The sequence below is a fragment of the Geotrypetes seraphini genome, chromosome 12 (genome assembly GCF_902459505.1).
Source record: "Geotrypetes seraphini chromosome 12, aGeoSer1.1, whole genome shotgun sequence".
NCBI lineage: Eukaryota > Metazoa > Chordata > Amphibia > Gymnophiona > Dermophiidae > Geotrypetes > Geotrypetes seraphini.
The window spans coordinates 82928058-82953110 of NC_047095.1; the positions used below are offsets into that span (position 1 = coordinate 82928058).

Genomic DNA, 25053 nt, shown 5'->3' on the forward strand with positions numbered 1-25053 from the left:
ATTTTAAGCATTTTTTTTTTTCTTCAAAAGCTCCCTGTACTTCCAAAACTGCAATTTTTGCCTCCATTCTTGTTGCAATGGAGTCTTGGGCTCTTCTGTTTCAAATCCTTGCCAGGATTACACAGATTTGGTGACTCCAGCGTGACCTTGTGCCACATTCCACATGGCATGCTCAGAAGATGCAGCAGTGCCATGCTTAACCTCTCCGCTGTCTAACAGGCAGCTAATCCATTGGGGTGGCCATTTCTTTTCTCCAGGTTTGGCAAGGCTGACAGTTCCACGCGAAGGGACACAGATGCCCTTCAGTCCAAGAAACGCAACGTCAAGTCATCTAAAAGTGACCCTACCTCCTAGGATCCAGAGGCTGCCTCAGAATTTATGAAATTCTTGTGGAATTCTTTCAGGATAGCAATGCTTCTCCTGTGCAGTCTCACTTCACCTTGGACTCTTTAGGCATGTCCTCTTCTCAGTCAGCTGCTGTTCCTGAGTTAGCTGACCTTGATTTGGGCAATACTGATGATGATCAGCTCGCGAAACCCCTTGTTTTCTGGGAACACTCTTCCCATGGCGAAGGACTTTGGACAGTATGCGGGATCTTTGCATCCTTCCCTGGCTTTGGAACCTGGGGAAGATCCCATGGTTCTGTATTTATTTAAGTCTCCTGCTTTACCTGATCTCATCTCGGAGACTCTTCAGGAGTTGAATTTAGTCACTCAGCCGGCTCCTTCTACCTCCTCCTCCTCTCCATTGTGGAATATGAGCTAAATCTTCCACTTTTCACTGGCATCCTGATATGAGCATTCTGGTCTTGGAGCAATGGGATTCTCCGGAAGGTGCTCTTAAGGTGGCAAGGGCTATGTCCCATTTGTACCATATTCAAACCTTCCTCAAAAAACTCCAGTTGCTGGGTGCTAAATACCAAGTGGTATCTCAAATCAAATCAGTAGTTCAATTTCACAAAACTAAATAAGCGATTCATCAAACAAAAATAAAACTTGAAACAAGAACTTCTTTAAAGAGGGAAAAGGCCTCGGTTACCCACACCGGAGCTATGAGAGAGAGCACAGCGCTTCAACTGCTCTCCCCCAAACTTCCATCATTGGCCAAAATCCCACTGCTAAGGCATATAAAAGCTTATAGTTCAAGAATACTGGTCAATCATTCAAATGGTATCAAGGCACTATGTAATCAATACATTCTCAAAAAGGTTTCCGTGAGGAAGTTAAACTTATCTTTAGATGTGTTGGTAGAGCTCAAAACCACTGCTGTTAGTAGCTGCTCGCTCATCCATCCTTCGTGGGATCTTAACTTGGTTTTTTATGGCCTCACCAAGCCTCTGTTTGAGCCTCTGAAGGATGCTTCTTTCTGGGACCTCACGTTAAAGACGATTTTTCTGGTCGCCATTACCTAAGTGAGACGTGTCTCGGAACTCCAGGCTCTGTCTTGTAGAGAGTCTTTCCTTAGGATTTCTGATATAGGAATTTCTCTCCGCACAGTTCTTCATTTCTGCCGAAGGTGGTTTCTGCATTCCTTGTTAATCAGGAAGTGCAGTTGCCTGTCTTTCAGCCTACTGGTTCTGAGAAGCAAGATCGCATTTTGAAGAAGTTGAATGTGCGCAGAGTTGTTCTGCGTTATCTAGAGGTTATGAATGAGTTTCATCTCTCTGACCCATCTGTTCATGCTTACTCATTCTTTTAAGTCGGGCGCTCCCACTTCCAAGGCCACTATTTCTCAATGGATCTATAAGGCCATTTTATCAGCCTACATTCTGTGTGGTTAAGTCTCATGTTTCTGTTAAGTCGCATTCTACCAGGAGTATGGTCCCCTCTTGGGCCAAAGCTAGGATGAGGAGATTTGTAGAGCAACTACTTGGTCCACTCTGCACACGTTTGCCAATTTTAAAGAGTGGATGTGGCTGCAAGACAGGACTCTGCTTTTGGGTCCTCTATCTTGCGGGTCGACACAATCAGCTCATCCTATCTGTGTGGGACTGCTTTGGTATGTCTCACCTATTGCACTGGAAAAAGAGATTATGTCCTTGCCTTGATGATATATTTTCCAGTAGATAGGTGAGATATTTTAGGTTCTTCCTGTGCCTGTCTACTGTCTCATTCTGTTGTTCTTCTCCAAATTTGTTGTTTCTTGGATGCCAGCCAGTCTTTTTTGGGCCTTGAAGAATTGTGTAAATATGTTTAAAGTGCATACAGGGCTACTTCCTGTGCTACTTTGATGCTTTTGTTGGCTGTTTACAATGTTTCCTTTTTGAGCAGAACAATTGATTCTTGGGAATGTTCCCATTTGTGACCCTACTTCACATACTGTTGTTGGAGCTCTTTGTGCTTGGGTACTAACTACAGGTGGCAGTAGAACTCTTAAGTATACAGTGGTACCTTGGAATCCAAACTTAATCCATTCCAGAACCCCGTTTGAGTTCCAAAACGTTCGAGTTCCAAGACAATTTTTCCCATTGAAAATAATGGAAACTGTATTAATCCGATCCTGGGTCCAAACAAACTCAAATTTTCACAGTAAATACACTGGATTTTAAGGGCAGAAACACACACATACCCACTCAAAGTTAACCCGATTCTGTAACCGATGTCCATGTTGCAGGCGCCAGTTACAGAATCAGGTTTTAAATGCCCCAACCCCCTCCCCGCACCCCCAACTGCCCCCCCCCCCCGAAGATCGCCGGCAGGAAGGGTGCCAAACCCCTCCTGCCGGACCCCCCAATGGCCCCCCTAAGAACACTGGCAGGACCCCCCCCCAACGAAACCCCCCCACCCCAGAACCCCCCCTTGGGCTTACCTCACAGTTGGCCGGACAGCTCCTCGCACCGTCCAGCCAGTAGGCCTGCCTCCATCCAAATGAGGTGGGCCCGCCCCTCCACTGCCCAACCCACAGATTCCTAGGGCCTGATTGGCCCAAGCACCTAAGGCCCCTCCTGCCGGCGATCTTAGGGGGGCCATTGGGTGGTCCAGCAGGAAGTGTTGGGCACCCTCCTGCCGCAATCGTCAGGGGTGGGTTGGGGAAGGGAGACTGGTGGCTATAGCCGTGGCCACTATGCCTGGGGTTGTTTTTTTTTGGTTTGTTTTGTTTTTAGAAAAAGTGCCTCCCAATTGGCTTATTAGACAGCTGTAGGATGCCTACAGCTGCCTACAATCGGGAGCACTTTGCAGGATCAGGGCCACAATGTGCAGGGCATTCGGATTCCAAAGCAGATTTCAGATTCCAAGACAAAATTTACTACAAAAAAAAGTTTGGATTCCAAAACATTCGAGTTCTGGGGCGTTTGGATTCCGAGGTACCACTGTTGGAGGATCAGAGAAAAAATCTGGAGTGGATTCCTTCTGTAGATGGCTTGCAGCCTTTGAGAGATAACCACATGTCTAGAATGTCTCACGTATCTACTGGAAAAGATATTATCAAAGTAAGGACGTAATCTTTTTATTACTTATGTTTCTTCTCTTAACGATGATTGGTTGTTTTTCCCTCAACAACCCATTGCTCACATGGAATCTGTTAGACAAAGTGCATTTTTCTTTTTGGCCTCATCATTGTGGAACAGACTCCCATTGTCTCTTTTGAGAGGAAACATCTTTTAAAAGTTTTAAAATTTTTCTTAAAACATACTCTTTCAATTTTCCAGTGAGGATATGGACTCGGGGCCATAGATTGAGTAGATAATCTATTAATGCTTAAGAATTGTAGTTTGTTTTGATTTTTAGCTTTAATTTTATTATGTAAACTGCTTTGATTTGGGTGCCACTAAAGACAGTATACCTACTGAAGTGACGCACCAATAGCTTTTTAATCTTTTTGTTTTACGTTCTATTATATATTCTGGTCTTAATTATTTATAAACTTACTGAAATGTTGTTCCAATAACATTTTTAGTTCTTTTAGGTCTATATTCTACCATATACTCTGGTCTTAAATACTTGTGAACCAAGTCAAGCTCCATCAGGAGATGACCCGGTATATAAACTGAAGACTAGATTAGATTAGACTAGAAATATAAATAAACTAAACAGCTGGAATTGGAAGATTGGTGCTGGCAGCAGCAAGGTGATGAGGAGAGATGTGTGGGACATGAGTGCTGGTGGCTTTTGAGGGCAAGAAGGTGAAAGAAGAAGTTGCAGAAGATTGGCAACGTGATGAGGAAAGGCTGGGAAGTAGAAGACGGTATGGTTAAATGGGGTCGGGGGAGGTAGATCTGTGAAGTTGGGCAGGAGAAAGTCGTGAAGTGGGAGTAGATGGTAAAGAGAAACAGGGGCGATGAAAGGCTTAGATTTGAGAGTTGTGTGGTTGGGACTTACATCAGGGAGTGAGTAGCACAGAAAGAGTGGTGGGGTTCAGCTAAGGGGTGAGAGAAAGGGAAGAAGAAACAAGTGCTGGTGCATGTTTAAGGATCTGAACGATTATTCTACTACCTCTGGCAGCCTCTGTCGAAGGTTATTCCGCTATTCCACAACCAGTAGACCACCTCTGTCAAAGGTTCAGTTGGGTCTGCTGAAGGCTTTGAGCTAAAAGGAATGGCTATCAGGTTCCCTATTAGTGTTTGTATGCTCACCTACCCAAAGTGGATAGATCCCTGCTGGGCAGACAAGATAGGCCATACTGTTCTTTATCTTCCATCGTTTAATGTGTTACTTAGTTTCAAAATATTCTGTAGCTGTATTCTAAATAAAATTCTAGAGCTGAGAAAAAAGGCCATGTTTTCAGGAATGTGGCAGCATTCCAGAATTGTCTGAGACCTCTCTGGCTGGGGGGGGTTATATAGCAACCCAGTGTAATATAATGAAAGCAGTTCATCTCAGGAAGATGGCAAACCACAGATTTCTGCTTCTGATGAAGTTTTATGTCTTCTTGCTTCATTATATATTTTTCCTTTTAGTTTTGGGGATTGATTTATTTTTGACCAATTGGCCATAGTCTACTGAGAGTATAAATGTTAGTTTTCTCAATTCTCCAAACACTTGCATTCTCTCTCTCTCTCCTCTGATTAATGCAATTGGTTTGTCTCATTTTGTCATTCTTCCCCTCCCTCTCCAACCTGTCTAGCCTGCGACTGTGACCCTGAAGGTTCCAGCTCTCTACAGTGCAAAGATGATGGCCGTTGCGTGTGTAAGGAAGGTTTTGTGGGGCATCGTTGTGATCAGTGTGAGGAGAACTATTTCTACAATCGATCTTGGCCTGGCTGCCAGGAATGTCCTGCTTGCTACAGACTAGTAAAGGACAAGGTGAGACTGGTAGAGGCACTCGTGTTTTCTTACTGCTATGATGATACACCGAGGCAAATTTCAAAGCCCTGCAAGCAGGTAGAAAGCTTCTGCATTTGTACCAGTGCTCAAAGGAAAGTGTACTTGTACTGTCGCTTTCAAACTATACATTATTGCTGCCTCCTGCCTAACTCGGCCCTAGAAATATAGATAAGTGTATTGTGAGCAATGACCTCTTATCTGATATAGAGCAAGGAATTTCTTCAGTCATGTTACCTAAATAAGCATTTACATGAGTAAATAGATTTTGGAAATTGCCCTTCTTGTGAACATCTGTGCACATCATCAGGTAGGACACTCATTAAGGGCACTGCAAGTGCAGGGACAGATTCAGGTTTGTGATGGCAGGCCCAGTTGTCTCTGCAGGCAATGTTTCAATTGGGCCATATTTTTTAATCTCTACAGATTCATGAACTGCTATCGCAGTGAAACCTGCCCGTTAATATTTATGCATTGAATTTTATTGAGCAGATGGATTTTAACACATATGCCCACTGAAGCTAAAATAAGTGTATGCATTTCCTAGATAACTGGCTGGTGTCTTCCTTCCAGATAACTAAATATAGAGGTTAACTTCCCTACTCTTCTGTTTTGCTTGCTTTAGGTTCATGACCTGCGAGGGAGGTTGCGGGAGCTGGAAACACTTATAGCAAATTTGGGGACAGGGGATGAAGTGGTGACAGATGAGGCCTTTGAAAACAGGTTGAAAGAAGCAGAGAGGGCCGTCAAGGAGCTATTGCAAGAAGCCCAGAACAGCAAAGGTTGGTGTGTGCGATGCTGCAGAGGACACTGGACTATGTTTTTAGTTAGACTGTACATTGCGCTAAGCTGGAGAGGTAATATAAAAGCAGTAAATGAAATGAAACAGAGTTCCAAGGGTGCTTTTTTTTCCTGATTGATTCATCCTTATTTATCACCAAGATTAAATACTGGAAGTGAGTAATCCATTTCCATTTGCAACTGTTGGAAGTTTTTTGTTTTAGTTAAAAAAAAAAAATCCGTGTGTTAAAATGGGGATATGTTTTTGTGTTTCAGAAAATTTGCTAATTTGTTAGAGGAATAATTAAGATTTCAGTTTTCATAGATTGAAATAAAACTCTTGAAACAGATGTAATATTTTTACCTGGTGTACAGGATATTGCTAATTGTGCATGTCTTTTGACTAGAGATGTCATGTTTTAATGGCCAATGGGTTTTTATTTTTTGGACTTCCCTTAAAGGCCTCCTTTAACAGAAAGCAGAATGGGATACTTGGAGCAGTCAGAAAGGCTCATGGCAGAAGGACCTGACATTGCTCTGAGAGAACAATTTTCTCCAGCACTGTGAGACATGGCCATATATTACAGGGGTGATCCTTGTCCTTATGTTGCTCTTCCAGCAGTTGAGGACTTTCAGAAAAACAGAGAAGTTCCTATTTCTGGTTGTTATATTAGCCGCCATTTATCTATTCTTTTTCAGGCACAGGAAAGAGTGAGACATGCATTGCACAGTAATAGGAGAGGGAGGGGCAGAGTCAAGCCCTATAGTCTCATCTGTTCTATTATTTTGAGAATTTGTGTTTACAGTCCTTCATGGATGGATTGTACCTTCAGCCAGATACACTTTTTGTCTCCATTACCTCCACTGGTAGACAATCTACACATTCACTATCATTTCTGTGAAAAAGTATTTTCTGAGGTTACGTCTTAGTCTATCCCCTTTCACCTTTATCCTATGCCCTCTCATTACAAAGCTTCCTTTCAATTGAAAGAAACTCTCCTCATGCACATTTATGCCATATAGGTATTTATGTAAATGCTTTTTATTGAGAACACAGAGTTAACAATGTCACACTCTAAACAATAAACAGATAGATACGAGGTCTCAAGTGTTCCATTTTGTATGCAATAACTGCTAACACTTGTATTATCCCCCTTCCCTCCCGTTTAGCAAAAACATTCAAGTAATATACAGCAGAGTAGAGCCAGCAACAAACTCCCTTCCCGGTGTAGAACTATGAACCCACTGAGACCCTTACCGTCCCCCAATGAGCCATATAGGTATTTAAATATCTCTATCATATCGCCCCTATCTCACCTTTCCTCCAAAGTATGCATATTGAGATATTTGACTCTCCTTATACACTTTGAGGAAAACCACCGCCCATTTTAGTAGTCTTCCTCTGGACAGACTATCCTGTTTTTATCATTTTGAAGGTGAGATTTCACTAGAGTCTTACACAGGGACATTCCTCTTCCCATGCATCCAAGCATCTTTGTAGCTTTTGCTATCGCCTTTTCTATCAGTTTAGCCACATTAAGATAATCACTTAAGATCACACCCAAGTCCCGTCCTCTCTTGTACACAAAAAGTTCTTCACCCTCAGGTTTTGGCAGCCCAAATGCAGGCTTTGCATTTCTTAGCATTAAATCTTAGCTGCCAAATTTTAGCCCATTGCCCAAACTTCACTAGGTGCTTGGCCTCATGTTGTCCACACCATCAGGGGTGTCTACTCTTTTGCAGATTTTATTATCATCTGCATAGAGGCATATCTTATCAGACAGCCCTTCAGCAAAATGTTAAAAAGAACAGGCCCAGGAACTGAACTTTGAGGAACACCACTGGTAACAACTTTTTTCTCAGAGCGATCTCCATTGACTACTACCCTCTGTTGCCTTCTGCTCAACCAGTTCCCTGACCTAGGCCGTCACTTTAGGGCCCATACCGATGGCACTCAGTTTATTTATTAGATGCCTATGTGGAACAGTGTCAAAGGCTAAAATAAAATATATCACATCTAGTGCTTTCCCTCTATCCAACTCTCTGGTCACCCAGTCAAAGAAATTGATCAGATTTGTCTGATAAGTCCTGCCTCTAGGGAAATGTTTTCATAGCTAATTTTTTAATATGATATCTCTTTTGCTCCCTGTTTTTGTATTTTGGTATGGGAGTGTTTTTATCTATATTTTAAATTCTATAGATTGTTTGACTCTGCTCACTCTTTTCCTCCTTCCTGTTCTCCAGTAGATTTCCATCATCTTCAGATTCAATCTGTGGCTATGGGGAGACCTAATCACGGTTTGTTTGGCCCTGTTTCGAACAACTTTTTCAAAATTCATGGAATCTGTGGGTGATGTTGGAGATTTTAGCCCCTGAATTTGTGCTTACACCATGGTGATGTAACTGGGTACAACAACACATATTGTGGGGAAGAGTGTGGCACCCTGAGGTTGTGGGTTCAAACCCACGCTGCTCCTTGTGACCCTGGGCAAGTCACTTAATCTCCCCATTGCCCCAGGTACATTAGATAGATTGTGAGCCCACCAGGACAGACAGGGAAAAATGCTTGAGTAACTGAATAAATTCATGTAAACCGTTCTGAGCTCTCCTGGAGAACGGTATAGAAAATTGAATGAATAAATAAAAATAAATAAAATAGTGAGGTTTGTTCCTGAATGAGACATAGTTTAGACAAGGCAAAAAAAAAAAAAAAAGACCAAAATCCTTTAATGTGTACCAAGCACATATATGTCGAAGTGAATTTTTCTTGTAGGTAGTGATAATCAATAGTTGTGTAAATATGGTTAGAGTTAAATAGACTTTTGAGTTAAGATGTGCTGAAAAGTAGCCAAGCATCGCTTTTTGGGAACTACACTTAGAATAGATTGTTCTGTGCTGTCTACTAAAATTGGTTTCTGTTCTCTGTTTCTCTTGTCCCAGATGTTGATCAAGGCCTGATGGATCATCTCAATGAAATTAACAATACTCTGTCAAGCCAATTGGGCCGTCTGGGGAATATCCAGAAAACTGTGGCAGAAACAGAGGGTTTAGCACAACAGGCTCGTGACCAGGTGGAGAACACAGAGAATCTGATTGAGATTGCACGTGGCGAGTTAGAGAAGGCAAAAGTGGCCATTGCCAATGTGGTAAGGATGGAGAAATTGAAAGCAGAACAAAAGACCTAGCTTAAAACCTATTAGCTTATGACCTTACATACAACCAAGTCCAGGCCATTGATAATGGAGGTGTTGAAATACTGTATCTTCAATTAGGCCCTGTTCTGGTCTCCCACCTACACGTATGCATCAAGATATTGTAGCTAGTATGTGTCATTTCAGTACAAAATGCTTTAGAGTAATAAAACACTACAGGTCATTGACCTGGGGGGCTGTCGCAGGAGCGGACTGCTGGGCATGATGGACCTATGGTCTGACTCAGCATAGGCAATGCTTATGTGCTTATGAGAACAGTTGGAAATGGGGCATGTCTTGGATAGGTAGCTGAAAAAAATGACATTTCCTGGAAGCACATTTCTTTCTTTGAGGACAAGCAGAACATTATTTGTTCCTACAAGTGAACAGCTTCATCCAATGGAGTCCAGGACAAAGAATAGTGACTCAGCAAAGGCAATGCTTATGTGCTTATGAGAACAGTTGGAAATGGGGCATGTCTTGGACAGGTAGCTGAAAAGAATGACATTTCCTGGAAGCACATTTCTTTCTTTGAGGACAAGCAGAACATTATTTGTTCCTACAAGTGAATAGCTTCATCCAATGGAGTCCAGGACAAAGAATAGTGAAAAGCTTTAGCTTTTTTAGAGTGGTGCACTGAGCATGTGTAGGATTTTTGCTTTAGTGCATTAATTCATTTTTCCACCTAGCCAACAGGAAAGGTGTCAGTAATTTCAAAATCCATTTGCATGTTGGGTCATCTTGGTTTTATAGATGATCATTTTAGTGATCTCGGTTTTTAAGTCTGTGTGTTTTTTAATAAAGGTTCCTTAACTTTTTTGTGCATATGCAAGCCTGTACCAATATCAAACAGGCCAACTGATTTCACATTGGCTATTTTTTCTGATGATTTCTGAAAGCCCCCAACAGCTTCAGGTGCCATGGCCAGTGTGGTAAGATACCATCAGACACCTGTTATTGTACCTGATGTTTCTTGGGCTCAATCGCAATATCCCTAATTGTGCCAACTGCCAAAACACGATGCCTAGGAGGTCTTTACAGCTGTCAAGCACATGGAGAAGCTGAATGGTATTTTAAAGTCCAAACCAAGTGCATAAGTGGCATCAACCTCTAAGGATGCAGAAGCTGCCCTGGATATAGGAAATGCATTGAAGAAATGCTGGTTCATTTTGAGGTTGAACATCTGCAGAGGCCATCAAGATAGACAATCAACCAGGTCTCATTTTGATATGCCAGCATTTAGAATCCTGGTACAATCCCTCATACTGAGTCAACTTGATTACTGTAACATAGCATTATTTAGCAATTTCCCAAAAGAATATGCAACGATTACAATTAATGCAAAATGCAGTGGTCAGACTGATTTTTGGGCTGAAGAAGTTTGATCATGTGACACCTTACTACCGACAGCTGCATTGGCTACCGATGGAGGCACATGTAAAGTTTAGGTTCGCCTGTTTCTGCCTTAAAGTACTATATGGACTAGCACCTAAATACATAACTGACCGTTTCTCCTTCTCAGCCAAAAAAACATAAGAGAAGTTCACATTCGATCTTCGTTTCCCCTCTAGTTAGAAGATGTAAACTCAAAAGACACCATCAACACCTTTTCTCACATCAGGCAGCATTATGGGGTAAAGATCTAGAACAATTGCTTACGCCTTCCACTTATGGGGAATTTAGAACACGCCTAAAAACATATCTGTTCCTGAAATATCTAGGCAGCTGACCCGTACAACCCTTTCTCCTCAATAACTGATCCCTTGAACTGTTAATCACTAGCTTCCACCCTGTTAAGTTTAATCTATTTGTACCTTCTTTTAATCTTTGTAAACCGCATAGAACTTCACGATCCTGCGGTATATAAACTGTTGTTGTTATTATTATCATCCAGTGCATGTGAAGGATTCTGCTGCATTTGTACTGACATTGAGGAGCTGTGATGTCAGGTGAAGTCAAGAAAGTATCAGTATTAGTACTCATTAGTGCACAACAAAACATGCATTTCCCATGATAGGCTCAATTAGGTGAGAGAGTTTTGAGATATCCAAACCATCTGTCTGTTCCCATGATTATGACTGGTAGCCAATTCAATCACTTCTGATTAGAGGCATCTCCTTTTAAATTTCTCAAACTTATAGCCACAGATGTGTCCAAACTATAACAAGTGAAGGTCAGGTCGAGAGAATGACACGGTGGCGGTTTACCCGCGGCTACTGCGTTTAGCCGCGGGTAACCCGCCAAAAACGGGGAATGAAAATTAGCAGCCTCTGCGGGGACGGGGACAAGGCCATCACCGCCCTGTGGAGCGGTGAACGGTCTTGTCACCGCAGTGAGGCATAAAGGATCATGCGGTCCCCGCAGCGCCCACCCACACGCCGGCTCGATCGTTTAACCAGCTACCTCTCTCCACCTCACCTTAGTTTGCCGGCTTTCTTTTTCGGCGACCAGAACGCTTTCAAAAGAGCCACGCACGCGCGGCTGCTCAGTATTCAATCTTCTGCTCTGACCCAACCGGAAACAGGAAGTTGCAGCAGAGCAGAAGATTGAACTTTGAGCAGCCGCGCGTGCCGGTCACCGAAAAAGAAAAACGGCAAACTAAGGAGAGCTGGAGAGCAGTAGCGTACCAAGGGGGGGGCGGGAATGGTGAAAAAGGTAATGGCGCCAGGCCTTGAAACACCGAGGCAGACCGCTTCTCCCCCCTCCCAGCCGAACCCCCGCTGATCCTCCTATCTCTCCCCCCCCCCAAGTGAACCTTACTGACCCTCCCAGCGAAAGCAGCAAACCTCCCTCCAGTAGCGTCTGCTTTCTCCTCCCTCTGCCACATCACTGATGACGTCATCAGTGACGCGGCAGAGGGAGGAGAAAGCCGCGAAGGAGGTTTGCTGCTCTCGCTGGGAGGGTCAGAAAGGTTCACGGAGGGGGGGAGATAGGAGGGTCAGCGGGGGTTCGGCTGGGAGGGGGGAGAAGCGGTCTGCCTCGTGCTCCATTACCTTCTTCGGGCAGCAGCAGCGTTTACAATTTGCTGCTGTTGCCGGCTTCAGGCCTTGTTCTCTGCCGGGTCCTGCCTACTTCCTGTTTTCATGAAGACAGGACTCGACAGAGAGGAAGGCCTGAAGCGGGCAACAGCAGTGAATTGTGAATGCTGCTGCTGCTCGATGAAGTTCAGGACATCGGGGAAGGAGCAGGGAGAAATCGGCTGCTGGCTTGGGGGTGAGGGTAGGGAAAGAATCATGGAAGTGGAGAAATTGGCACGATGGCTTTGTGGGGGCTAGGGGGAGAGAGAAAGAAAGGAAAAATAAAGAGGGGGGCCAGGGGGAGAGAGAAAGAAAGGCAGAAATAAAGAGGGGGTCAAGAGGGAGAGAAAGAAAGGCAGAAAGAAAGAGGAGGGCCAGGGGGAGAGAGAAATAAAGAGGGAGGCCAGGGGAAGAGAGAAAGAAAGGCAGAAATAAAGAGGGAGGCCAGGGGAAGAGAGAAAGAAAGGCAGAAATAAAGAGGGAGGCCAGGGGAAGAGAGAAAGAAAGGCAGAAATAAAGAGGGGGCCAGGGGAAGAAAGAAAGAAAGGCAGAAATAAAGAGGGGGGCCAGAGGGAGAGAGAAAGAAAGGCAGAAATAAAGAGGGGGTCAAGGGGGAGAGAAAGAAAGGCATAAAGAAAGAGGAGGGCCAGGGGGAGAGAGAAATAAAGAGGGAGGCCAGGAGGAGAGAGAAAGAAAGGCAGAAATAAAGAGGGGGGCCAGGGGGAGAGAGAAAGAAAGGCAGAAATAAAGAGGGAAGCCAGGGGGAGAGAGAAAGAAAAAGGGGGGGGGCAGGAGAAGAAAGAAGAAGGACCAGAGACTCATGAAATCACCAGACAAAGAGTAGGAAAAATGATTTTATTTTCAACTTAGTGATCAAAATGTGTCCGTTTTGAGAATTTGTATCTGCTGTCTGTATTTTGCACTATGGCCCCCTTTTACTAAAATGCAAAAATTTTGTGGGGAATGTTCCCTAACAAAAGGTGTAGGGAAAAACACTTGAAGTAAACAGAGAGGTGAAATTTATATCTTAAAGGATAGAATCTTGGAGAAAGGGAAATATTTTTTCCCGTGAAGAAATGAAATCAACAGAGAGAAAAAATTCTATCTAAAAGACATAAAAATCTATAAAAAAAAAGTAAAAAGTCAATCCTAAATGGTAAAATCTTGTAATAAAGAAAAACGTCTGAAAGACGCAGGGAGCCTATGAGCGTCGAGAGCAGCGTGGGGCATTCAGCGCAGCTCTCTGCGCTAAAAACCGCTATCGCAGTTTAGTAAAAAGGGAGGGGGAATATTTGTCTATTTTTGTATAGTTGTTACTGAGGTGACATTGCATAAAGCCATCTGCCTTGACTTCTTTGAAAACCCGCGGAATATAAATGATAATTAACATTTTCTCTGCGTACAGCGTGCTTTCTGTTTTTAAAATTTTATTGTTGGTAGATCATTTTGACTTGGCCACAAAGGTAAATGGGAGGAAGGAAGGGGAGCTGCTGAAAGACATCTAGTAATCCTTGAAGGCTTGACTGCAGGGAATTATTTTTGTAAAATCATGTTTTGTTATGTGACTGGCATTATCTAGACTTTAATTTCTATGAATGAATAGAATGAAAATGATATAAAATTACTTGCTTGCGGGGACCGCGTGTTCCGGCTCACACAAGGAAGGAGGGGGTGAAAGGGAAAAAGTTTCTCTTCCTTGGAAATAGATTCTGAAGTAACCTCATCAAAGAAGACCAGCACCAAATGTACAAGAAATCCCTTAAACAATGTCAAAAGAGCCCAAAATAGAAAACTGCTACTGCCTTGAGACTCCATTATTGAAGGAATCAACTTGAAATCACAGAAGAGACAGGAAAAGGTTAAATGCCTCATGGAATCCTCAGGTACAAAACACAAACCAAATTGTGAATGAAATCAGAGCAGACAGTAAGAATTATAAAATTGATGTCATTATCCATCTGGAAAAAAAGGCGTACTAGAAATAATGCCTCAGCAATACAATTTTCAGAAGTTCTATTTGTTCATGGTAAGGGAGAAGAGAGACTGCTAGTGATGGTGGGGGGACTGATAGAAGATATGAAAGAAGGGTGGTAGAAAGGAACAGATGGTAAAGGAGGGAGGGAAGGGTGGTGGTGGAAAGGAAAAGAACAGACATTGAAAGAGGGTAGAGAGGAACAGACCCTGAAAGGAAATGTGGAAGGCAGAGTGGGGAGAAGACGCTGGAATGGAAGAAGACAGATGCCAGACTATGGGGGAGCGGAGGGAAGAAGATGGGTGCTAGACGGGAACGGTGACGGGGCGGTGAATGGGATGGCAGTGGTGGTGACGGGGCGGTGAAGGTAACGGCGGTGACGGGGCGGTGCAGAGGATGGTGGGCCGGGGACGTTGCAGTGAAGGGGACAGATTTTTTCACCCTGTCATTCTCTACTCAGGGCTCTTCGCTTTATCCTCTGCTTTTTAATGTATACCTATCTTCACTGGGCTCTAGACTATTTACTATTGTAATCCCTACTGCATCTTCAATTTCCTATATCAGTCATATAGTTGTTGAGGTATTCAAGATTATAGAAAAGTGGATGATGGATTCAAGTTGAAACTTAATCCAGAGAAGACAAAATTCTTCTTCGCATAACCCCGCAAAAACAACATTGAGACCTCCCTAATATTAAATGCTATTACCTACCCAAACCAACCAACTATTAAGATCTTGTGGGTGATTCTGGGTCAGAATTTAACTATGAAAAATTAGGTCGATGCACTAGTGCAAAAGGGCCTCTACAGGCTGTGGAAATTGTGCACAATAAGCGTTTATTTTGACGCATCATCATTCAAATTGTTGGTACAATCTCTAGTGCTAAGTCAGATGGATTATTATAACATTGTCTATTTTACAGGTATCCAAAAGAATCTTTCTAGATTGTGAATCATTCAGAATGCAGCTGTTCGACTTGTATTCGGTCTAAAAAAGTTTATTTTTGTCAATTCAAAGAGGTCCCGTTTTTAATCCATAATAGGATATTACCTCCTATTCCGTGACTTTCTGATTTCCTCAGAAATCTTTCATGAGGTACTTAGTCAAATGGCTTTTGAAAATCCAAATACACAATATTGATCAGCTCACCTTTATCCATATGATCATTCCCCCCTTCAAAGAAATGTAGTAGATTGATGAGGCAAGATTTCTCTTGACTAAATCCATATTGGCTTTGTCTTATGTATATGTCCTGTTTTTTTGTTCTTTATAATAGTCTCTACCATTTTGCCTGGCAACAATGTCAGACTTACTCTATAATTTCCTGGATCACCTCTGGAACCCTTTTTAAAAATTAGTGTTATGTTGGCCACCCTCCAGTCTTCCGGTACCATGTTAGATTTTAAAGATATATCACAAATTACTAACAGTAGCTCTGCAATTCATTTTTCATTCTATCAGCACTCTGGGATATACCATCCAGTCCAGGCAGTTTTTCTACTGTTAAGTTTGTCAAATTGACCCATTATATTTTCCAGTGTTACAGAGATTTGTTTGTTTCTCTGGCTCATCAGCATTGAATACCATCTCTGGCACTGATATCCCCCCACATCTTCCTCAGTGAAGACTAAAGCAAAGAAGTCATTTAATCTCTCCACTATGGCCTTGTCTTCCCTGAGCGACCCTTTTACCTCTCGGTCATTAACAATCCAACTGATTCTTTTCCAGGCTTCTTGCTTTTAACATACCTAAAAAAAAGTTTTTATTATGTATTTTCTTCCAGTGCAATCTTCTTTTCAAGGTCTCTGCTTTCTTTATGAGCATCTTACATTTGACTTGCCATTACTTGTGCTGTTTAGTCAAATACAACTATTTTCAGTTGGATCCTGGCTGGCCTGATCGTAAGATTATAAAAGTCAGAAGTAATAACTTTGTCATTCTAAGAGAGACTGGAAGCCAGTGTTCCGCCTGCATCAAAGGGGTTATAGAATCGTAACATCCCACCCCCTTAATAAGGCACAAGGCAGCAGTCTGCACCAAGTGAAGTTGCTACATATTGTGTTGACCAATAATACCTTGTAAGAAATAATCTAAATTAGAAATGACCAGTGTATGGATAAAAACACTCAAGGCAGGTACAGAAAATAACCAAAACATAATGATGGAAAGAGAGCTTATTATCAGAGGTCACTCCTAGGACATGTAAAATCTCGACTAAAGGCAGGATACTACTTGCCATCTTCAGAGGCTACACTAATTAAGATCAACAATTAAGAACAACAATACTTAAGAACAACAATACAGTACATTTATCTTAGCTAAGCTTCATACTTTAGCTAAGCTTCATACCTTATAAAACAATTTAGAGTCTAGTGCAACGATTGATTGAACATTTGAAGGTGCTGGAATTTGAACATCGTCCACATATGCAAATACATGTATGTCAAGGGACTCAAGAAAAGCTAATAATGGGGCCAAAAAACATTAAACTAAACTAAACCTTAAGTTTGTATACCGCATCATCTCCATAAAGATAGAGCTCGGCTTCGGATGCAGTAGAGGAAAGACACTATCGGGGCTGGCCACAAACAGCCTGTTTACAGTACTGCCACTGCTGCTTTGGGTAAAGAATCGGGGATTGGTGGGTCATGACTGCTGCTGCCGCTGCTACTGCTTTGGGGCATGGAGGAGAGAGGAGGGGTTGGTAGGTCAGGACCGCTGCTGCCACCTCGGGTAAGTAATGGGGGTCCAGGAGGCCAGACCCAAGCGGAGGGAGGGCATACCTGTGGGGGCAGTGGACCAGGTGTGTGTGTGTGGAGGGTCCATCAAGGTGAAGGGCTGGGGTGGAGTAGCCTGCCCAAAGATTCAGTGCAGTGGCCAGGGAGGAGGTAGGTGGGGGGAGGGGCTGGGGTTTGAATTGGTGCATGCTCTGGTGTTGTAGTGCGGTTGGGTGAAGAGGGTTAAAGTAATGGGGAGGGGAGAGTTGCAGTACCGTGGGGAGGGGCGGGGAGAGACAAGAGAGAAATTGGTCCTGGGATGGTGTACAAGAAAGAGGGTAAACATCGAAAAGTCCAAATTAATGATCTTTTCCAACAAGGATGGACTTTCTCTGCCAATTCCTCTTACATTTAAAACTCAATCTCTTCAAGTTGTGCCTTCTTTAAAACTACTCAGAATCACTTTCAATAGTAAGCTCAATTATCATCTTCATATCAGCACAGTGGTCCAGCGCTGCTTTTACTGGCTAAGGTTCAAGGTTTATTAACATTTGATTTATCGCTAAATCTTTTTACAAAGCTATGTACAAAATAAAACATAAAATATAGAGACACAAAATTAAAACGCAATAACATAAATTTAAGACAAGACAAACTTGAGATGGAGGGAAAGAAAGGGAAAAGATTACATCTGTCTTAGTTAGGAAAACAAATATGGGAAAAAACATAAGGGAAAGGGTTTGATTAAAAGTTAAAATGCTAAGAAAAAATTAAATAATATTAAGAATTAAAAGCGTCTTTAAAAAGGTGTTTTCAAAGATTTTTTAAAAGAATGTAAATCTCTTTCGATTGTAATATATTGTGGAAGATAATTCCACCATTGTGGGCCCATGACAGAAAGCATGTCTGCTCTTCTTATTCTTATTGTTTTCAGGGAGGGTATGACTAATAAATTTTGGGAGGATGATCTTAGTGAGCGAATGGGATTGTAAGGAATTAACATTCTTGATATAAACTGAGGCTCATTATAAAGTAAAGTTTTAAATATAAGCAGCAATACCTTGTATAAAATACGGTGGCTTATAGGAAGCCAATGAGCATCGATAAATAGGGGCGTAACGTGATCAAATTTCTTTGTATTGTAAATCAATTTAATAGCGGTGTTTTGAGTGATGTTAAGTAATAAAGAATTACAGTAATCGATCTTTGTTATGACTAATGAATGGATGAGAATGTTACGAGATTTAGGTTCCAAAAATTTAGTGACAGATCTTATTAGTCACAGTTTATAGAAACAAGATTTAACTATATTATTGATATGTTCATGGAAAATCAGTTTGTCGTCGATTATAACTCCCAAAATTTTTAGATTGTGAACAATCTCTATAGAGTTATTGTTTAGGACAAATGGGGATTTAAGAGTTATGTCGTTTTTCCAATTAAAAATCATAATTTTTTGTTTTCTTGATATTTAGCGCTAATTTATTCATGTTAAGCCAATTATGTACTAGATCAAGTTTTTTATTTATAGACAATATGTCTTCCTGGTTTTCGGGATCGAAAGGGTACATTAGTTGGATATCATCAGCGTATGAAAAGGAGGTAAAACCGATTGATTGACAAAGACTCAACAATGGGGAGAGAAAAATGTTAAATAAAAGTGGCGATAAAATAGATCCTTGAGGGATACCGAAGGATGTAGAGTAAGGATTGGAGTATTCATTGTTAAACTTAACTAAAAAGATTCGATTAGAAAGGTATGAAGTGAACCAGCCAAGGACTTGATCACAAATGCCTATTGATTCAAGTCGACTGAGTAGGAGATCATGATCAACTGTATCAAATGCAGCAGATATATCTAATGAAAAAAGAGCGACTGACTTATGATGATCTATAAAATATTGGATGTTATTTATTAAACTGATCATGGAATATTCTGTATTGTGATATTTACGGAAGCCTGTTTGGTTAGGGTGCAGGGCGTTTGTTGTTTCAATGAAATCAGAGACTTGGTTAAATATTAATTTTTCTGTCAGTTTAGCTAAAAAAAGGATATTTGCAATTGGTCGGTAGTTAGTAGGGTCGTTATTGCTGATTTTATAATCTTTAAGAAGAGGCGTAATGACAGCAGTTTTCCACGATGTAGGGACTGAAGAAGTAGCCAAGCTCTTTAAAATGATTGAGTGAATGATTGGCCCTAGCTGTTTAAATAATTTTTTTATGTAAAAGGGAGGAAAGATTTCAGATCCAGAGCTTTTTAAATTCGTTTGAGAAAGAAGTATTTCAATGTCGTTCAGTGACGGGATTTTAAAGGTTGAACATTTAGCTGTGGGAACAAGTTCATTGCGGTGTATACTGGTGGCGCTACTAGTTGTATTCGGGAGAAATGTGTTCCTGATGTTATTGATTTTTTGATTAAGGGCATCGGCTATATCTTGTGCATTCAGAGAAATTGTTTGAGGAGTTGTCATATTTTTATTTTTATTCTGTGATGAAATGGATTTTAAAATAGTGTACAAGGTAGCAGGGTTTTTTGCTTTATCAGTTTTATCAGAGTAAAATTGAGTTTTTGCCTGGTTAATTTTTGTTTTATAGATAGCTGCTTTTTCTTTAAAATTTCGGAGGCTTATTGAAGATTTAGTGTGTCGCCATTTTCTTTCCAGGGAGCGAAGTTGTTTTATAATGAGGTGAAGTTCAGCTGTATACCATTGGTTGGTAATTCTACGTAAGGCTATGGATTTAGAAATTAAAGGAACTTTACAGTCTAAAAGAAGTTGAAGGGAAGAATTCCACATGCACAATTGGTCCTCGATTGAGTTAGATGTAGCGTTTATAGAGGAAAAATCAAAAAAGGGTAAGATATCGTTGGAATCTAAGTTGGAGAATTCACAGTAAGAAATAAGCTTGGATTTTGGTTGAGTTTTGTTCATTATTGAATTGGAAAATTGAAGAATAACTGATATAAAGTAGTGATCAGACTACGGAACGGGCGTGACTATTGGGACAGAACATTCAAAAAAATGAGATTTGGGAGAGAATATCATGTCTAAAGTGTGATTAGCCGCGTGTGTCGGACCAGCTATAATAGGATGCAAGTTTAAAGGTTGAAGAATAGTTAGTAAATCCTGATTGTTAGTATCAGCATGATTAGGTCCATATCCAAATTGTTAGAGCACGTTTCTCTGAATATTTTGATCCACTCTCTTGTGATTTCCTGTATTGATTATTGTAATGCTCTTTACAAGGGGATAACTAAGAAAGAAATAAGAAGGCTTCAGATTATACAGAACACTATAGTAAAGATTATATTTAATGCAAAGAAGTTAGACCATGTCACCCCCTCCTTCATAAAGTTCATTGGTTGCCAGTAGAACACAGAATCACATACAAAATTCTTTTGCTAACTTTTAAAACTAGACAAAATAGCCAACCCGAATTTATTAATAATCTTCTTATCCCTTATAGTCCTTCTAAAACTCTAAGATCGTCTGCTAAAAATTTTCTATCTAGTCAGTCTCTGAAGTATATCAACACAATGAGGTCTACCATTTTCTCTGTCAGTACTCATCTCTTTGGAATAATATTCCAGCTCACTTTCGAGAAGAATCAATTCTTCACCACTTTAAGACGAAGCTAAAAACATTTATTTTCCTTGACGCTTTCGAGACCTAAATGTGTTTTTCAGAGCTACATAGTTTTATTTTATTTTTAGCCACCCTTCTTTTTGTTTTTTCCCCTATATGGTTTTCTTTCTACTTGATCATTGTAGTTCTTGCTCTTTTTCCTTTTGTTCCTGTTTGCTTTTAATAACTATTATTGTTTTTAATAATGTGCTGTGATTTTAAATGTTTTTTAGTCAATACATGTTTCTATGACATTGTACACCGCCTAGAACAGGGGTAGGCAATTCTAGTCCTCAAGAGCCGGAGCCAGGTCAGGTTTTAGGATATCTACAATGAATATGTATGAGATGGATTTGCATGCACTACCTCCTTGAGATGCAAATCTATCTCATGCATATTTATCGTGGATATCCTGAAAACCTGCTCTCTAGGACCGGCTCTCGAGGACCGGAATTGCCTACCCCTGGCCTAGAAGGCTGATTGGGCAGTATATGAAATCTTAAATAAACTTGAAACTTGAAGAGAAGCTGGGTGGGGGTGGAATATAGGGACAGGAAGAACGGCCTTGGAGGCAATGGAAGGAAGGATAGCTGGGACTGAAAGGGTGATAAATGCAGTGGAGGATCGATGAAGGCCAAAAGGTTACAGAGGACTAAGGAAATGATGATGGATAGCACCGGGAGCCAATAGAAGAAAGAAAGAAATACATAAAGACAGACAGGTAGCAGGGAGAGATACAGAAAGAGAGAAAGGGGGCAGGGAGAGGAAGAAAGAAAGATAGATGGGGGCAGGGAGAGAGACAAAGAGAGAAAAATAAACAGGGGCAGGGAGACAGAAAGAAAGAAAGATGGGGGCAGGGAGAGCGAAAGAAAGAAAGATAGATGGGGGTAGGGGGAGAGATGGAAAGAAAGATAGATGGGGGTAGGGGGAGAGATGGAAAGAAAGAAATTCTACACATCTATTCTAGCACCCATTAATGTAACGGGCTTAAACACTAGTTAATGAATAAAAGCATAACTCAGCTACACTAAATATAAATTTGCAGCAGGTTTGTCCTTACCAATTAACTGTATGGCAGAGAATTTCCTTGTGGTCACCTGATCCCATCTGATCAATAGCAGTACTCATTTCTTTCCCAGTTCCCCCTAGTAAAGCAAGTAGTTGTATCACTAATTAGAGCTTAATTTATGTAAAAAGGACACTAGTAGAGTCTTAAAGTATATGTATATGTTTGTTTCCAGTCTATCACCCAGCCGATATCCCCTGGTGACCCCAGTAACATGACATTGCTGGCAGAAGAGGCACGGAGACTTGCAGAACGGTAAGAACTCGACATTTTGAAACTTTGAGGTCCTTTTATCAAGCTGCGGTAGGGGTTTAGCGCGCGTTAAACTGCCTGCCACGCTAGCTGCTAATGCTTGCATTGAGCAGGCGGTAGTTTTTTAGCCGGCCGCAGGGGTTAGCATATGATGAAATGTCCGACGCGGTAACCTCGCTAGAGCGGCTTGATAAAAGGATCCCTTTAGCTCAGCAGAAAATTTTTGAAGTTACAGATGTTAAAAGATGTCAAAGTCCCAACAGCTGGTCAACACAGGGGAGCTTCAAGTATAAAGTAATTTGAGGACCCCTTTTCTCATAGTTCTTTTTTCATCAAGGAACTTGGGGAACCTCCACTATGTATTCAACAGAATTAATAGGGAGATAAACAGTCTAGGTCAGGGATAGGCAATTCCAGTCCTCGAGAGCTGGAGCCAGGCCAGGTTTTCAGGATATCCACAATTAATATGTATGAGATAGATTTGCATGCACTGCCTCCTTGAGATACAAATCTATCTCATGCATATTTATTGTGGATATCCTGAAAACTTGACCTGGCTCCGGCTCTCGAGGTCCGGAATTGCCTACCCCTGGTCTAGGTGAATCATGCAATATGATTTTCTAAGTCCAACCATATTGGCATCTGTTTTGACAGCTTCAGTATACCTATATGTTGTCTAAATTAGGATGTGCATGTTGGGGGGAGGCAGCTTGGTGGGTACTGTCTGAAATGTGGGCAGGTAGCGGGGACCTTGGGTCATATGCTATGGTCCTGTGTTAAAATTCAATGTTTTGGATGGATGTCTTGCGCTTTATGCTGGGGATGATGGTGACTTCTATACAAGGCACAGTGGAGCAATTGGTGCTTGAGATACCTGGAACTTATGAATATTTGAACAAAGAATCTGTTACTGTGCCGTAAAATGTGCTTAGTTGCTAGAAAGTGTATATTGCAGCACTGGACCTCGTCTGAATCGCCCAGTATCTGGCATTGGAGAGTTGCTCTACATACTTTGGCGAGTTGAGAAGCCAGAGATGCCAAGGGCTCTCGTAGGCGGAAAACCTCATTCCTGAAAGCATGGGATTCTTATCTGAACAGATTACACCAGGAGGGACACAGTTTATTGTTGAATGATTTATAAGTGAGGGGGTATTAAGTATTAAGAAATGTATTGTGATGATGGGTTGGTTCTTTGAGGCAGCCTTTTTCTGAAGGGGGGGGTTGGGGAGGGTTAGTTTAGAGGGGATATTGGGGAAAACTTGATATAACTTTATTCTTCTATACCGCCATAATCAAACAATTTCTAGGCAGTTTACATTGAAGAGGGCTGGACAATCAGCGAAGTACAAAATACAAATAGCAAGAGTGCAACATGTTTACTAAGAATAGTCAGAGTAGAATTATATATATAAAATGGATTAGTGGATACAGCTGTGACTTGTTTGTTGTTAGGATCTACAGTTGTGTGACTCTCGATAAAATTGTTTCAAGATAAGATTAGGATGTGCATGTACTAATTAGTAATTTCCTTTCTGGTTGCGTTGCAGACACAAACAGGAAGCACAGGACATAGAACGTATAGCCAAGGAAGCCAATACCACGTCCAGTGAGGCTCTCAAGCTCCTGCTAAAAACACTGGCAGATGAGAACCGGACAGCTGCTGAGATCGATGAGCTGAATAGAAAGTGAGTCTGAAAGCAAACCTTTTCCCTCAGCTTAATAGCCATTGGGGTGCCCATCTGTTTGCTGAAAGAATAGATTTGCTCATATTATGCATCTCCTATCTCATAGGTACAACCAAGCGAAAAATATCTCACGAGATCTGGAGAAGCAAGCTACCAAGGTGCATGCTGAGGCTGAAGAGGCTGGGAGCAAAGCTCTGCAGATCTATGCCAACATCACCAGTCTACCCACTGTGGACACCAAGTTGCTAGAGGTATGGACCTTTTTTAAAACACATGCTTGGAGCTAATACAGGACCCCTCCACCCTCCCCAGGTACAATTATATAACAGAAGGTTCACTCAATACCAGGGCTAAGTTCTGGCATGGATCCTCTAATAGGATCTTCCTTTCAGATCCCAAGATATGACTTATCAATTATAAGCCACTGCATACAGATTTTTTTGTGTTCTAAATTGTTGGGTAAATTTCAGAAGAAAATACGAGAGATCTTGAAAAAGTTTTCACAATTTTGTATTTTTAAACACTAAATATTAAATATCTCGGACAAATTATATCACTACCTGCAAGGTGAGCAGCTTGCCTGAGTAACTAGTCACATGAAATTCTATGACACACCCTCTTATCACTTCTCTCACCCCAACCATTTCCCACGAAAATATGAAAGTGCAGAAACTTTTTGAAAAACCCTTGTAGTGTAATTACAATTGTTTTGGTAGCAGTTTCAAAGTTAACAGTATCAAAGTAGAGCAGGAATTTTTGATTTTTTTTTTTGCATTTGAATTTTAGGTTCCCTTTAGATTGGTGATGTTCCTTGTATCACTTCATGGTACGAGTGCACCTTGAATATTGTATGCAGTTCTGATCACCTCAACTCAAAAAAGATATAGCAGAATTAAATATTTCTTCACTCATCATGTAATTAAATTACTGGAAGTTAGTAAAAGCAGATAGCTTAGCAAGGTTTAAAATGATTCGGACAATTTCCTAAAAGAAAAGTCCATAAGCCATTATTAAAATGGACTAAGAAAAATCCACTTATTTCTAGGATAAGCAATAGAGAATGACACGGTGGCGGTTTACCCGCGGCCACCGCATTTTAGCCGCGGGTCACCCGCCGAAAACGGGGAAGAAAACTAGCAGTCGCTGCGGCGACGGGGACAAGGCCATTCACCGCCCGCGGGGCGGTGAATGGTCTTGTCTCCGCAGTGAGGTATCAAGGATCGCACGGTCCCCGCAGCCACCGCCCACCCGTAGTATTTAGCCAGCTCCCTCCCTCCACCTCACCTTAAATTTCGAGTTTTCCGGCTTCCTTTTTTCCGAGCCGCACGTGTTCAAAAATCCGTGCACGCGCGGCTGCGCGAGTCAATCAATCTTCTCCTCTGACGCAACCGGAAACAGGAAGTTGCAGGAGAGGAGAAGTTTGATTGACTCGCGCAGCCGCGCGTGCACGGATTTTTGAACACGTGCGGCTCGGAAAAAAGGAAGCCGG

General features: G+C 41.6%; 1 protein-coding gene across 1 annotated transcript in view; it reads left to right on the forward strand.

Annotated features, from left to right (window-relative positions):
* LAMC1 (laminin subunit gamma 1) overlaps positions 1-25053 on the forward strand; it is a 344488-nt gene that overhangs the window by 292627 nt on the left and 26808 nt on the right. Inside the window, exons 17-22 of the mRNA XM_033915414.1 lie at positions 5065-5243; positions 5887-6043; positions 8982-9187; positions 21803-21882; positions 23427-23564; positions 23671-23815. Of these exons, the coding sequence (XP_033771305.1) occupies positions 5065-5243; positions 5887-6043; positions 8982-9187; positions 21803-21882; positions 23427-23564; positions 23671-23815 (905 nt within the window). The remainder of the gene's footprint in view (positions 1-5064; positions 5244-5886; positions 6044-8981; positions 9188-21802; positions 21883-23426; positions 23565-23670; positions 23816-25053) is intronic.